This window comes from Excalfactoria chinensis, chromosome 2 (assembly GCF_039878825.1).
Source record: "Excalfactoria chinensis isolate bCotChi1 chromosome 2, bCotChi1.hap2, whole genome shotgun sequence".
In the NCBI taxonomy this organism is placed as follows: domain Eukaryota; kingdom Metazoa; phylum Chordata; class Aves; order Galliformes; family Phasianidae; genus Excalfactoria; species Excalfactoria chinensis.
The window spans coordinates 41,221,310-41,238,100 of NC_092826.1; the positions used below are offsets into that span (position 1 = coordinate 41,221,310).

Here is a 16,791-nt window from a genome sequence, read left to right on the forward strand (position 1 = left end):
ATTCATTTTGTTTTCCCAGGATGAAGATTATTTCAAATTCCTTCATCACAAAAAAGAGAAAAGGTGGGAATAGCCATACAACACAATCTGCATAAACATTTTTTGCCATTATTTTGTTAAGCACGAGCTGACTGTATGTGGGGGAAAAAAAAAATGTGTATCTACTTGTGTAAGGGAAACGGTTGATCACAGCCTGAACCTCTGATTAACCACCTGAGACAAGTGATAAGTCAGCTGTGGAAAGAACAGGTGAAGGTAATTCAGCTGTGCTCCCGGAAGGGGTGGAGCTTGACTCCACCTCTCCCAGATCCCATTTAAGGGCTGACCACCACTAAGGTAGCATCTTTTTCTGGAGATTGTTCCTTTGTGGAGTTCTTGTGACGAGCCTCAAAGTTGGCAAGCATCTATCTTAACTGAAGGCCTCAGAGTTGCTGAGTCTTTTCCTTACATACCCTCCAGCTATCTATTTTCAACTATATATGACTATATTTGTATTATTCCAACTGTACAACATGTTAAGAGACAGTGAAGTTATAGGTTTCTTGTAGAAACACGACAATTTGGGAACTCTGGTGACATTGGAAAGCAGTTTTTTTTGCCATCCAGTTACAGCAGTATTTTTTTTTTCCAAGTATAGGCATTCTGTTTCTTGTTCCCACAACAGGGTGACTAATGCTTATCTGCAACTAATGAGCTAGAGTCATTTTTATGGGCCTAATTTTATAAGTTGTAGATATCCCCAAACAAAACAAATATGAGTTGAACGTTCTGCTTAGTGAGGTAAATGTACCGATGAAGCAAAGAAAACAGAGACTCAACACTGTTTTTCTCATTTACCTGCTTGTGTGCTTAACTCTGAAGAATTTTTATGCAAAACTGTATCTTTTTTTCCAAGGAAAATCTCAAAATTAGGATGTTTGTTGGAACTTTTTATTTCTATATACATTTTTGTACCAGTAGAGACTGTTTCCCATAGAGACTGCCTGGCTGCCCTGGCAATAGGTCTGCAGGGCAGATGATCTGTCTGTGATCAGACATAAGAGGTGAGATCTGAGAACGCTCAACATTTATTTGAAAGGACAGCTGTGAAAATATTTTCTTTTCCTCCCCACTCTGCTGTCTCAGTCACTGTTACTGATCTGGGAATGTTCAGAGGCATAAGGTCTCAGCTGCAGCCCAGCACTGGAAGGAGTGCATCTTCCACTCCAGAGATACAAAAGCGCAAGATGCCAAGAAGGTGTGTAGGAGATGAGTGGTGTTGAGGGGAACAGACTGGGTGAATTTCATGCTAAGAGCCTTTCTTTCTTTGCTACAGGTGTTTCTCTGGTTTGCAAAAATACTAATTCTCATCAAAGCTGACAAAAGCAATAAGTTCCTTTTTAATTAAACAAGAATCTTTTTGTAAAATTATATATATTTCTTCAGTGAAAAGTTGTGCAAACAGGTGAACAGTCCTAATGGATATGATGTGGCTGAGAGTTTCTGTGTTGGAATGTACTGAAGCTTATAAGATGGCATTACATGACTGAATTTGTAATTCCTCTAGGTTGTATGCAGTTTTTATGACATTAAAAGGTATTTTGTCAGCTTTTAGATGTATCATCCTAAACTGAAAGGTTTCACTGTTCTCAGGGGAATGTTGAAATGGACTGGAGGGGCATCAACCTGTCATGTTGTGGTTGCACTTTATGCGCAGCATCTCAGCACCGGGTAAGAACTACAAACTAGTCTGGCCGTATTTCTGCTTGTTCATAGCTGAGTGATGATGGCAGGTTCTCTGTTATCAGCGGCTGAGTCAGTTTTTCCCTTTTGCTTATCGGAGTTGAATATATGAATTCAACAAATAAGTGTTAGGACTGTCAGGAACAGTTCTTGTCAATAGTGATCAGGATTCAAACATATTAAATAATGCTTTTGTCATCCTCCAAACTTCAACAGTAAGTTCCTGCTGATATTTTACATTTAAAACGTTATTTTTGTTCAAATAATTTAACCTTTTCCCAGATATACAAGCTTTAGACAGCTGTTACAGATTTGTCAAGCAATTACACGTAATATCTCAGACTGCCATAGGAATAAATACCACTTTGTGTGGTTTTCTGTCAGCTAAGTGGGAGGATGAGGTCCTGACCTTGCTGATGTCAGTGTAATGCTCACTGCAGCAGGACCAAGATTATTCCTACTGTGACTATCTTATTTGCTCTGGGGATTGCTGGTTAGACCCTAGAATATTGCAACTTGGTAATACCTTTTTTTTTTTTTTTTTTTTTTTTTTTTTTTCTTTTTTTTTTTCTTTTTTTTTTTCAGTAAAATGTTAATGATAAAGGTGGGAAAAAATTAAGAGAGCTCTTGGTTCTTTCAGATGTCTTGTGAACTATTACTTAAATATGCCATTACTAGGTTACCAGTTTCATCTGTTACTTGTGACGAATGCAGTTAAATCCAGCTTCCAGTATTGGGGCCAGTCAGAGTACTGATTCCAGTCCTGTTTAGTATCTTTATTGATGACCTGGACAGGGGGATTGGGTGCACCCTCAGTACGTTTGAAGATGACACCAAGTTGGAAGTGTTGATCTGTGCAAGGGTAGGAAGATTTACTTTGCTAAGAGCTAAAAAGGCTGCGTCTCACCCCTGTAAGCTAAGGAGATTCTTTAAAAAATGGGGTAGAGTCAAAAAGATGGAGCTGAAATGTACAGCTATGGCAAAGACTTGCTGTAATTCCCCCGGTAATTCATGCAGTGGTGTTACTGCTTTTACTTTGCTTTTAACTTTGTTCTGAGGGAACTGTATAGAAGAGGAAAAAAAACAACCTTGTGATCTCAGTGTTTAATAAAGCATGATAGAGAATATGCAACAAGAGATGATTATCGATGATGTGCGCTACTTTTTTATAAATTTGATATTCACTGCTGGGCTTTATGAAAAAAAGAAGAGTCTGGTCACTCATAGAAGTAATTGCCTCTATGACCCTTTTTAGGAGACTTCCTCAAGTAATTTACGTGACTGTCATGGTTTTGTGACTTTTGGTTACTGGTATTCCACAACTTAATGTCATGTGGTGCACTGAGAGTTAAGGAGTTCATGCTTCATTTCCAGGTACCTGTCCCAGAATTGAAGAACTCCACACTACATCTCCCACAGGGCTGTTTGCTGTTCTGTTACCATTTCTGCTTGGAGGGAAAGATAAGAACTGTTCTTAGATCACAAGACCCCCCTTTTCCTTTTTGATCATCTGGCTCATCTCTGTTGCAGGTGCTGTATCATTCCAGCTTACTTAGGGTAAAGCCTCCAGTTCTTGGATGCTCTCATTTGATATTTGATTTATTACCTCCAGTTCTAATTATATTGTGCTATATTGTGGTATAGTGTGTTATCTTGCATTCTGATATCTTATTTAGTAAATTAGCTTTGTTCTCCTCAGATCATTGTCTCTGTTTTGTTTTTAGACCAATCTCCCTGCCTTTTTCCCCTTTTTCCCATTCCCAGGTTGTGTGTCCATAGGTTCCCTCATGGAACTGGGGAGAACCAGCCCATAAACCATTGACAGTGGTAGATAAGCACTCCAACCAAACTAAAACTGATATAAACAAATGAGTACAAAATAAACATCAGTAGTGCAAGAAAGCATTTTTAGTATTAAAATTTGGGTCTTCCAAAACTGGCCGCCTTTGGCTGGCTGGCAGGCTGGTGTTGTGGTCCCTACCTTCCTGCCTTGGTGGACTGGGACTGCAGCCCTGCCTGCCTTGGCTGGCTGGTTGGCACAGTTCCTCCTACCTGCTGCTTTGGCTGACTAGGTAGAGCCAAAGCCATTGCCTACTGGCCTTGGCTGGCTCCCTTGAGGGCAGAGGCCTTGCACCAAGATCTGGACAAATTTGAGGATGGTCCCCATCTGTGTGAAGCTTTCCTTCCTCCTGCCTAAGCCACAGCAGCAACAGCAGAAGAGATATTTGACTTTCTAGATCAGCTTTAGCGTGACAATAGACTTTCTAAATTTATGAAAGAGTAGTGTTTTTAGGCAGAACTATACATGCAGTGGGGCAGAACTGAGTGTGAAGCATGAGGTACTGCTAAATAAAATCTCACGAAGGAAATTTGTCCTGTGCAAATATGAAAAAGGTGGAATAAATTAATTTTGATTACAAAAATGAAGGCTAAATGTACTTAAAAGGCCATAAGAGCTAGACCTGACATGCAGCTAGGGTGCTTCTCTTTCAGAGTGGAAAGAAGACATTTTTTCACACATCACTTGACTCCTGACAAAAAGATATTTTTGCCGTTTTACTTAGGCAAACTATTCAGTAAGTGCAAGAAAGAGTGTGTAGCATAAAGAAGATCACAGTGATGGATGAAGGAGGACTGTAATACTCAGGAATCCTTCTGGCACTGTAAGTATATAATTAACAGCAAACAAAAGCAGAGTCTCAAACATGAAAGTGAATTATTGAAGCAGGTAGTAAAGAAATTAAGGTTAATGTTTGGGTTTGTAGAAGGGGGAAATGGGCATCACACAATCTGCTTTGACTCCATTCCAGCTTCAGGGGGGATTAAGAAAATTCCCTCATAAGATAATTAAGAAATCTATGTAAACCCAGTTATGAACGTGACTTAATTGTGCTTTGCAGATATATATCTAGGGAGCAGTTTCCTGATATGAGATGTTTCTTTTAGTGGTAATGATTGAAAATGTAAGTCAGTGATTGGTAGTTAATGCTAGACAAATTAAATTTAATTAGGGGAAAAGAAAGATGTAAAAGAAATCCATACCAAGAATAATTAACCTTTAGAAAACATTGACAAAGGATACAAATCTCAAAGTGTCTGCAAACAGAAATGATAATGTGCTTATACACCGTGCCCCCCGTGGCGTACGGTGTTAGAACCGCCGCTTGCAACACCGGAGGGCCCCGGTTCGAATCCCCCCTGTGGCGCAAGTGGTACAAGTGTCGCTCTGCTACACTAGAGGGCTCGAATCCCGGGAGTTGGACTCGATGATCTCTAAGGTCCCTTCCAACTCGCACGATACTATGATACTTTGTAATTCAGGAGGTTATCCTGGAGGCTGGTGGTTCCATCTGATTACAGCGTGCGAGCCTCAGAAATTTAAATCAGATGAGGAGTTAACTCCTATATAAATACTGATATTAAAAAGCCTTATTCTGAGCATGGAACATTCCTGTTGTAGATTCGTAGATGTTTTTTTTTCTATAGTCTTGCTGCAATGTTTTTTGTCTGTGTGCTTTATCTTCAGATTCATAATGAAGCAATAAAGAAACAAAGCGTTTATTTTTCAATTCCTCCTATTCAAGCAAGATTTGTGAAGAAGTTTTGAAAATAATAACTGAAAAAAAAATATGAGGATGTGACTTCCCTAGTAAATTCTCCATTACAAATAGATTGAAAGAAGAAAAAAGGCAATGGGGAGAATACACGATGAAGCTGAGGAGAAATAACCATAATTCAAGGGGATGTTTTACCTGAAAAAGAGAAAATAGGAAGAAATAGAGTCCATGTAGATCAGACCTTTTTCCTTGCCCCGTCTTGTCAGCTTATTACTGTTAGTAGGAGATACTACACGATACTACACTAAGAACATAATAAACAAATGCAATATAGACGATGCAGATTTCTGTCTTGCAGTAAATAAAAATATTTGTGCAAATGCAGACCAATTCATTATTTGAATAATCATAAGGAACATTAATAGATGTGCTCAATGGGAAAACGGAAGATTGTCTTAAATTTTGTTTTTAAAGCACCTAGTAATAATTCTAGGTATTTTTTCTATCTCTGTGACTCTGGAAGTGTCTGTAATTTCATTTAATTTTTTTAATACTGTCAGGAATTTATCACATTAACTATTTAGAAGGCATGAGCAGCAGCTCATCTTGTTTAACCCATCCATTCTATGAATGTCTGGAAGAAAAGGAAAGCAGTCAAAATGCATCAGTAAGTTCCTAAGATGTGCAAAGAGGCTGATCATTTGAGGTGCAGGCAGAGGCAGAGGTAAGTGACTCCAAGGGTCATGAACCACTTGCAATAAATATGGTGGCGTCTGTTCCATCTGCTCTAAAGCAAAGGCAGGAAAAAAACAAACAAAAAAAACCAACAAAACAGAACCAACAATCCACTGCTACTGCGAGCATTTATTGCAGGGAGGGATGAGACTTCTCAGGTAGTCAAATTGCAAATACTGAGTCATCCACAGAGTGCAAGTCCCTACGGAATGTAAAAAACCCACAAAAAATCGCACCAAAATAACAGAAAACTTGAAACATGTCGAGTTGTTCAACAATTTCAGTAAAATAAAGCATTCTGCTATTAATGAAAAAAAAAAAAAAAGCTGGAGTAGATCTTGACCTCCATGTGTAACGTGCTTTTAAACTCAACATACTCCATTATTTCATTTCCTGTTTTGTTGTTTATTAAGCAGAAGAGTAAAGAAACTACATATTTTTCCATTAAAAAAAAAAATAGAAGAATATCCATGTTGAGGTTCACTAGAGCATTTCATAAAATTTTGTCAGAAACGTTTCATGCTGCTCTAGTGAATGTGCTTGAGGATAGCATTTCATGCCTGTTGTAATGAGGTCACATTTCTCATTAGCCACCGTTCTTTTTTTTTTCTCTTCCAGCTTTCCCTAGTTTGTCAAAACATAAATGTTATTGAAAGCACCATGTATTTGTGTGAATTATAGCCACCAAATGTGGGTGGAAACAGATTCATGCTGGGCCTGGATACCTGTTCCCTTAGTTAAGATCAGTGAGACTTTTTGTCTTGTGGACCCCAAATTGATATTGTTCCAGACTTTCAGTTCTTAGGTCTCTTTCTAGCAAGCAATACACTACTGATAATTTCTTTTTAAAGCTTCAGAAAGCAGGGTTCAGCTTAGAAGACCAGCTGATATAGCAAATAATCTTCTTTATGACCTCTTGAGAGACAAAGTTAGCACTTCTGTAACTTGTCACTGAATTGTCAGCTTCGTTCAGTGTGTAATCCATGTTCACACACTGATTACAGTGTGTGGGCTACACAAATTTAAATCAGATGAGGAATTAACTCCTAGTTAATTGTGTGTTAATTCCAGTTGTCAAATTTTCTGACTGACTTCACTTTTATCCCTGAAACAAAGCATTGTTTTGTTCAATGGAAACTTTGGGGACTTTTGAGCTTGTGTCTCCAATGAAATCAAAGTGTGGAGTAAACTTTCTTGTTACTGTGGTTATCTTACGTTACAACTCGGAAAGGAAAATTTGATGTAGCCCTACTGTATGGGTGAAGATTTCAGACTGCATTATAGAAGTGTATTGCTAAGAATAATTTGTTTCGTAAGAAATGGGATGTGTGCATGGTAGAGATGCTATTTTGCAGCTTCAAAGCTTGCTCTGTGACCTGGTAAAAGATTTTAAGGTTTGTGACACAGCGACTGTGTAACTTGGTGAACTTTATGATGTACCTATGTTGCTGTTGCATCTAGATGTGTATGTTGATAAGGGAGCTGTCATGCTCACATTTATGCTTAGCAGTTCCCTCTTGTTGGCATTATGTGAAAAGTGACAGATTCACTATAGGAAGAGGAACTACACATGGGAAGAGTATGTCCTTTGGCATACATTATGCCTCTGGTATCTGAGTGAGTGTGACCTGAGGTCTCTGCACCAAGGTCCCCAAGTGAAAAGAATTTGGGGAGTAGCCTGACAGTACGGTGTATGCCCCTTTCTGCCTCTAATTGATTCCGTGATTCTTACCAGCTACTGTGAGATTTTGAAGATTGGGGATTTGAAGCAGGTGGCTTCAATCATTTTCCAAGCTAGATGTCTATTTGTACTTGTAGAAAGTTAAGTACAGAAAGCATTTTGATGTTGGGAAGAAATGGTAGAACAACCCAAAGTGACATAGTCAATTCCTACATGGTTTGCAGATAGCGCTGCGTTACCAGAAGATGCCTGTATTAATATACTTTATATCCATTGGTGATTGTGGAAGAAGTAAGAGTTAAGGATTCTACTGGTTCTGAAGTCTGAAGGATTTTGGTCAAATGTGTCTTCCCAGAGAAAAGCTAGAGCATAGAGTTAATAATAAGGCAGCTTTAGGTGGTATTGAAAATGCAGGTTGGTAGTCACAGCATTCCCAAGATATGGAGCAATCTCAAGATATTTTTAATGATGGATTAGCTTACTGTATTGAAAGACCAAATTCTGGAATGTCAGATCTTCAGCTGAGGCCAATGAAATGAGTTTTCTAGAATAGAAACAGTCTCTATCCTAATTTCATTCTATTTAAATCACCGTGGAGAGGTTACGGGTAACTTCTGTTTGAACTGTTTGTGATGATGTGGGAGTTGGTGTATTGGAAATTGGAGCTAGACAAATGGTGAAAACAAATTATTGCCTCCTTCCCCAACTAATCTTCTAAATGACTTCCTGAGGATTGGGTGATTGGTTTAATTTTGTCAAGTCCAATTGTTTGCATCAAACAGTGATCTTCTGTGATCTCTTATGAGAGGTCTTTTATGAGATCACTTATAAATCTGAATCTAGGACGTCTTAGGGAAGTCAATAGTAAGAGTTAGATTTTGGTTTGAGTAGGGAATATAGAGATTACTCTGATCACGTGGAAGTACACAACAGATTTTCTTTACTTTCTGTGTTGTCCTTGGAATGTAGCAGTACTTCTGTACTGGAGATTAGGGATTTCTGCTTCTGCCACACTTCATTCAGACTTATATAGGTGGTCATTCTCTTTGTAGACCTTTCCTTGTTTTAATGTATTTGATTCATATGGATGCTTTAATGTTGTTAGAAGGACAAGTAGAGGCATATTGGCTGGCACTGGATAACTTAAGAAAAAGATAGTTTATTGATTTGTAATATCAGATATTCTTTGTATTTTCTGGCAGATCTAGCCCTCATACATTTGTGGATAATCTACTGCACACGTGACACAATGTTCTCTGACTTCTAATTAGTCCTTCCAGCAAATGTTATTTATAGACAATGGATTGACATGATGTTGGAGATGAGCATGTTTTTAATCCTGGGCTCCAAAAATATGGCCTTTTATAATCAGAGTGAAAAACAAGTTAATTTCCAAGAGAATTCCCCATAAGGCTGAATGATGATAGAATCTCAGTGCATCCATGCATGAATGCACAGCCAGCTCATGTTATGACTGCATGCTACGGTGGCAATGTGGGTGAACAAAATTAGTGAATAGAAATTTGTATCCAGAAATGTTTATTCCCATAAGCGAGTAAAGTGTAATGCATTTTTACACATTACAAAATCCAAAGTCTTTGTGAGTATAGCCATGACAAAAAGCCAAAATGTTCTTATGTTTGTTGGTAAAGGTCTTTGTATGCTCCTTGTTTTATGTGACATGTGATGTGAAATAGTACCTATCAGTTACCACAAATACATTTACATTTAATGATAAGTTATTAAAATCTCGTCATCTGTCGGTTTTAACCTCCTCCTGCTGCGTTATGCAAACTGTTGAATAATTTTCATGCTTTTGCTTAGCATTTTATGCTACTGTGTATAGCACAGAGGAAGATAAAATCATTGAATATATAGGGAAATTGTGAATTGTTGAGGATAGAAGATCTTAAGTCAAGAAAAGACTACTGGAAGAGAGAAAACAAAAGATTTATGGCATTTATGCACAGTGCTGAGAGTTTACTTAAGAACCATTTTATTGAAATTGATGCATTGAGTGCAGATGCCTTAGTTGTTATTTAGCTTATGTAATTAATGTGCAATGGGAAGTTTAATGGAACTCATTTAGCATTTAAATGCACAACTGTTGTGTGGCAAGTTGATCTAGCTATTGATGGACGGGGGGAAAAATACAGATATTTTTCCAAATTATCATTATGTAGCTCATAAACTTGGACAAAGAAAAATAAATGCCAGTAAATCTTCCTGCTGCTTTTCAGCACATCACATTTCTGCTATACAAAGCATGTAAGAAAGCATCGAGTGGTTCTTGCAGTCAGCATGCAAACCTGTTCTTTTTTCAGTTCCTCTTTGAAGGTGGCTTCATCCACATTTTCTAAATGTGATGCTTTTTTCTTTTTTCCACAGAGCCCTTCTTTCCGTAACCCCCTCAGAGCTGTTGGATACTGATATGCAAAATTAATCACTGTTTGTATCTAACTTCAACATTACTTTAAAAGTTGTCAGTAAGGTAGATGCTTGGATACTACTTAAGAGGATAGGTTTATGGAGAATTTGGGCTTGGGATTTCACACTTTAAAAGGCTTCATTCATCCTGAGAAGGTGTGATTTTAGTTAAAAATTCTTTCTGTTATTTCTTTATATTAGAGTTATGGCTTAAATGTTGCTCTGCCTCAGCCCTGCCAGAGTTGTACACTCTGAAGAAAACTCCCTTTTTCTCAGCATGTGATTTAGTTATCAGTATTGCTGTGATAGAAACAAGATGAATAAAATCTAAGGCTATCTAGCTCCGATGAACAAGCATATATCACAGTGGAAAACCAAGAGTTTCAGTAGATTTCAAGAGCTCATCGTTAGCTGAAGAATTGTGTTTTATGGAGTAGATTGCCTTTTCATTTACTAAATATCAAGATTGTTTTTGTTAGGATGAAGCACTGAAAATGTAGTAGTAATCTCTGGCAGGAGCTTGGCTTTTCCTTGTGAAGAGTTTGCCTCAGGGAAGAAGCAGCTGAACGTCCCATTGCTATTTTGGTTACTGTCTCTTGAGGGCAGTCACATGCAGCAGCACTGGCAACTAGGAAACGATGAGGCTTATGATGTGAAATCTTCCTGTTTCTGCTTAATGAAAGAAATATTGGCAAAAGGATTAGAGAATAAACATTTGTGGTGCTGTGCAGTAGGCTTATAATACCTTGTGCAGAAACATGTAGCCCTTTGTTGTCTGTAGTGGGAGTGCCCTGGATTAGGGCAGTGGAGGAGGTAAGAGGTTGTGTGGAACCACGGGGACAATAACCTGCCTGTGAGAAAACATATATATACCTATATATTGTGCTAGAAGAAAACTTCATCTTTGGTCTTTTTCCCTTAAATTAGACAGTGTGTTAAGCCCTGTATGTGAGAACATTTAAGTAGCTGAGTCTGTGTCTAGCAAGATTATTTCAATACGCAAGTCAGTGCCCTCCCTCTGGTACTGAGCTACTTCACATGGCAGAAAGGTCTGGACTGGGTCACAGGGCTGGCCCCACAGCAGACTCCTTAAGGGAATATGGGAATAGCAGATGACAGTAGATGATAATTTTGGCATTTTTTTTTTGAGTTATGCCAGTATGTCTCTCAGACCATCATGAATACAGTTGACAGTAACTCTCTTTGCAAAGGAGGGGAAGTAGAACAAATCCCACTGACTTGTGACACAGCCTTCTTTCTGGAGACTTTATACAAGTGCTTACGTATGTAAGGCACTCTTTACCGTTTTCAGCTGTATTATTGTAATTTTCTCAAATTTAGATGAGTCCCTCAGATTAACTGAAAGGTATTTAGCTAGGCATCAGTTCTTGGTTGTAATTTCATTGGTGATTTCAGACAGGCTGAGGCTGGTAGTGCCCTCTGGGTCCATCAGACCTAACCCCCACTCCATCAGGAACACCAGAGCAGGGGCCCAGGCCCATGTCCAGGTGGCTGCTGAAGGTCTCTGAGGAGCAGAGTCCACACACAGCCTCTGGGCAGCCTGTGCCAGTGCTCCGTCACCTGCACAGCATAGAAGTGCTGCCTGATATTCTGAGGGATCCTCTTGTGTATGTAGCCGTTGCCTCTTGTCCTGGCACTTAAAGGAGCCTAACTCTGCCTTCTTCAAACCTTTATTCAGATAAATTAACTGCAAATTGAAAAAATAAAATGAAATTCTTCCTGTCCTTTATTCAGAGTACATCTTATAGAGAGCTTGCAAATATTTGCTTTTATACTACATTTCTAATACCATATCCTGTTTGGCTTTGTTTTCAGATGGACCCATCTTCTGCTAATTCAACATTCCAGTCCAAAATAGCAGAAGCAGCTGATATTGTTGTTGGAACATGCTATATTGTCTTTGGTAAGCCTGATTTTATGATACATATGTTTATAGAGCTTTTGTTACGTTTGGTGCAACAATGAGAAATAAACATCTTTGAAAGTCAGATTTGCATCTGACAAGAGATAAGCTTCTCTGTAGTCTAAAAGGGGAAAAAAATTACAAGGTAACATCATTAAGAAGTTTTTATCCTCTGTTTTGTTTTAGGAACAAAAGCTGCATTCAATGTTAAATGTGTAGAACTGGACAGGTAGGCTGGATGCCAGAAAGATCGAGCTTATGTCCAGTGTTCATAGACACTGTGTTAGAAAGTGAGATTTCTGAGAAATGAGCTCTGCTGTTACAGAGGAGGCAAATCTCTCCTCCATAGTCCTGGTCCAACTGATGAAAAAAATTCAGGTTCAATCCTAATGGTATTGGTCAGTAAGCTACAAGTCAGAGGAAAGGAAAGGCAACACCAGCATTTGGAGAGCAATGACTTGGCTAAGGACACAACACATGGCTGCTGTCTGGTGCTTTGTAAGATGATGAAAAAATATGTCGAAGTTAAATGAATGCCTTAACAGGAAAGAAAAGAAGACCACTAATGTTAACCGTGAAGTATGGGACAAATACAAGATAAATATGCCAACAAAAAGTGGATGTGTCTTTAATTCCTATCAGCTGTCAAGGAACTTCGGCATTTTAATGGTTTCAAATATTAGCAAGTTCTTCAGTACATTTTTTTCAACACTGAAACTTTAATTGAGTATAAGCCCTATTCCTGTCAGAGTGTAGATGTATACAGACAGCTGAGTTCAAGAGGAGACTGGCTGGACAATGCAGTTCAATTTAGAGGGAGAAATTCTTGAAGTGTTTGTGTTCCCAAGTTTGCAAAGCTGGTTCAGCTAACAATAAAGTAAATTTTCCAGCAGAAGCATCATACTGTATTTCTTCTGCCAGATAGACTTGAATTTTTCCAGTGCAGTTTTATTTCAGTTTTTGGTATTTTCCATATGCTATCAACAACAAATAACTGCTGGTAAAAGAGTGAAGATTTCATCTATACCCACTCCGTGTACCTCCTCCCTCATAGCTGCTCAGCTACTCATGCAACACGGTGTTCCTCAGAACTTTCTTTTTAACTTTCTTGTTCTGAATCCCGTGGTAAACAACCATGTCCAGATTACTGAATCATTATCAGGTTTTCCCCAACATCTACTGTGTCAGTCATTTCAAAGCTCTAAAGAGCTTAAAAAACAGATACAGTGTATTTATAAGACTACAGAAAATGGCCTGATCCTGATTGAGTAGTTGGAACTGTTTGCTGACGCCAGAAAAAATGTTGTTATAAATTTGTTTGTAAAATTTTTGCACAGTTCCAGAATTAGAATTCAAAAGGAATGGCTTAAAGAGATCAGCAATGGAGATGAATTCAGAGTCACTGCCTAATATAACTTGCTACTCTGACATTTCATTTAAAAGAAAATATCATAGTTCATAGAACTTTTGGAAAATTACTTATTGTTTTTCTATGAGGGTGTGATTAAACAAGGAATATTCTCTTGTAGGTATAAAGAGACATTGTTGCTTTGTGTTATAGGTATCTATGCAACTTGCTAAACTCAATTTCTATATCTATATTTACCTACATTCTATAAGTAAAATGATATTTTTTCCAAAGCCAGAACAAACAGGTCCACTAAAGCAGTTGGGCTCTTCTCAGTGGCTTAACTTTACACTATACTAATGATGAAATCCTTCCCTTCATTACATATGCCTAAAATTCTGCTTTTTGACTGCTGTCTCATCTTCTGAAATTGTCTTATTTTCATAGGTTTTAGTGTCTAGTTTAAAGGTAGAGAGGGAGTTGCTTGTCCTCTTTGTCTAATGTTGTAGCTCTGTTGTCTACTTGTAGCTTTCTTAAGTTTCTTGGCAGTCTCATATTGGAGGTGGTACTCCCAGAGAAAATTGTTGCGCCTGCACTTATAAACATTAAAAACATTACTTAACTACATTTTGCTCTTTCATGTATTAACATTCTCGCTGTATTCTCAAAGAGAAGGGAAGGGCTACTGAATGGAGAACTGTAGACCTGAAACTAGGGAAACACTAACAGCATCATTTGAATAACTTCTCTGACTTAACAGTAAAGCGTTTTTTGACGGGTCATTTAATTTAGTGGATAAAATTCAATTAAAGACCTGTGGCTACTCTGATACTATTGATTACATCTCTGTAGATAGACAAAATGAGAAGGATAATAAGACATTTCTAAAAATAATATAAAGATGAGAAAGTCACAAACAGAATAAAAGAAACGAGTTCATCTGATAAATAACTACGATGGCTAACTATGCTAACTATGGTAACATATTATTCCTGTGAAGGAAAATAAAAGATGGATGAAGTTAATGTTTTATAGAATCATTTGAGTTGGAAGGGACCCTTAAAGATCATTTGGTCTAACTTCCTTGCAATGAACAGGACATCTGCAGCTGCATCAGGTTGCTCAGAGTCATAAAAAACTTTTTCCTTATATCCAAACTAATTCAATTCTAAATTCTACAGTCCATTCTAAATCCATGTTGTATGTTTCTCTGCAGGAATATGCTCCTTGTGTGGGAACAGTATTCTTCTATATGTCTCCTACAAGAAAAAACATTTGTTGAAACCAGCAGAATACTTCATTATCAATCTTGCCATCAGTGACCTTGCAATGACACTGACATTGTACCCACTAGCTGTAACCTCCAGCCTTTCACACAGGTTTGTTCACTATGCACATGATATTTAACACCCTCTGCAGGCTTTGGAGCTCTGTGCCAGTGAGAAAGACTGAATTACTCTACTGCTTCCCTTGTTGAAACAGTTGAAATTAACTAGAGAGGCTGAGAGGAGTATGCTGTGTTAATAACAGTTATATGGGCTGTTGGTATTAATTAATGTTTGTGTCTATTTGAGATTATTATCATCTGGATTTCTGCAGGGCTGAGAGGCTGAGAAGATTTTGTTCTAATCATCCAGTACCTACTGCATTTATTCCTCATGGGCAGTAATATTCTAGTGATGATGAAATGCTTCCATTTTATTTATTTTATTTTATTGTATTTTATTTTATTGTATTTTATTTTATTGTATTTTATTTTATTGTATTTTATTTTATTGTATTTTATTTTATTGTATTTTATTTTATTGTATTTTATTGTATTGTATTTTATTGTATTGTATTTTATTTTATTGTATTTTATTTTATTGTATTTTATTTTTTTATTTATTTTATTTTATTTTATTTTATTTTTTTATTTTTTTATTTTATTTTATTTTATTTTATTATTTTATTTTTTTATTTTTTTATTTTATTATTTTATTTTATTTTATTTTAATATTTGTGTGGTAAAATTTGGTAGCATGAAAATAAAGCTGAATGTACTTGTTATGCCTAAATTTAAAAATAAATATTTTAAGCCAACACTCTGAATTTAGAGCTTTTCAATTCCTTTTCCATTTCTGTCCTCTTCATTTGCATGAATTCAATCAACAATCACTGTTCCACATCTGATTTTTCGTGATCTTCTCTAAAGCTTGGTTAACATATTGCTAGTTATGCTGACTAAGTGGAGTCTGTCTTCACAATCTTTTGATTGCTACTACTGCAAATCTTACGTATTTCTGAATAGAAAATGAGGAGATGCAGTGATTCAGATAAAATTTCCTCTGGAAAATCTTAAGAAGAAAATCTTTTGGTTTTGATGAAACATAACTTGAAAAAAAAAAAAAAATAAAACACTTGAAGAAGTAATAACTTATTACCTTGGCCTACTGGTGATGAAAAGTTTTATATTTTGCTTTTCAGAATCTTTCTCATTAGAACAGTGCTTTGTTTCTTAAAAATAAAAAGCCTTGAGTGTGAATCATAATACTAAAGGAAGATGTGACCACTTTACTGGCTGCAAGCTTTTTCCACTGAGAGTCTCTTCTGTAGCTGATCACCATTCAACAAATCATCTGATAACGCAGGCTTATTGATTTATTTTTAAGACAACAGCTATAAATGTATTTCTACAATTTCATATTATGCTTGAAAAAGAATGATAGCATCTAAATGTTAACTTTCATGTTTATTTGCTAGGTGGTTGTATGGGAAACACATTTGCCTGTTGTATGCATTCTGTGGGCTATTCTTTGGGATCTGCAGTCTCTCAACACTGACATTACTGAGTGTTGTGTGCTGCCTCAAAATTTGCTTTCCAGCTTATGGTGAGTTACTGCTCTTGTCTAAGATCTCTGTTTATTTAGCTAAGGACAGCTTAAAAGTTACATCCAAAAAAGATGCCCAAACGTGTCTTTGTTACAGCCCAGTCATATTGCAACTGTGGCGTTCTCAGTCCATTGTGAGTCCTACTTGTAGAGCAAGGCTCCACTGTACTTCTGAATGCTAATCAGAGCAAAAAGACATCCTGTTCTTCAAAATGCTGGAATTTCATATTTGAAACAAAAAGCCAACCCAATATCTAACTCAGATAGGAAAAGGAATGAGAGTTTCTTTATCGTAGTGACTGGTCAATTCCGTGGATCAATTTCTTGGGTTTAGTTGTTTTGCAGGCAATATTTTGAGAAGCGATCTGTAGAAGGTTACAGAGGATTATTCCCGAGAGAAGGAAAAAAAGAAAAAAAGGAAATTTTCAGTGTGTGGTACAGGGGTGTATTAATCTATCTTTGACTTGTTCAATTAAATGGAGCTTACAGTACTGCTGTGTGTTGGTCTTCACTGTCTGTTTTGTGTC

At 37.2% G+C, this 16,791-nt stretch overlaps 1 protein-coding gene across 1 annotated transcript in view; it reads left to right on the forward strand.

The window, feature by feature from the left end:
- LOC140248874 (opsin-5-like) overlaps positions 1-16,791 on the forward strand; it is a 28,895-nt gene that overhangs the window by 5,131 nt on the left and 6,973 nt on the right. Inside the window, exons 2-4 of the mRNA XM_072329971.1 lie at positions 11,959-12,046; positions 14,611-14,773; positions 16,137-16,264. Coding sequence (XP_072186072.1) covers positions 11,959-12,046; positions 14,611-14,773; positions 16,137-16,264 — 379 coding nt within the window. The remainder of the gene's footprint in view (positions 1-11,958; positions 12,047-14,610; positions 14,774-16,136; positions 16,265-16,791) is intronic.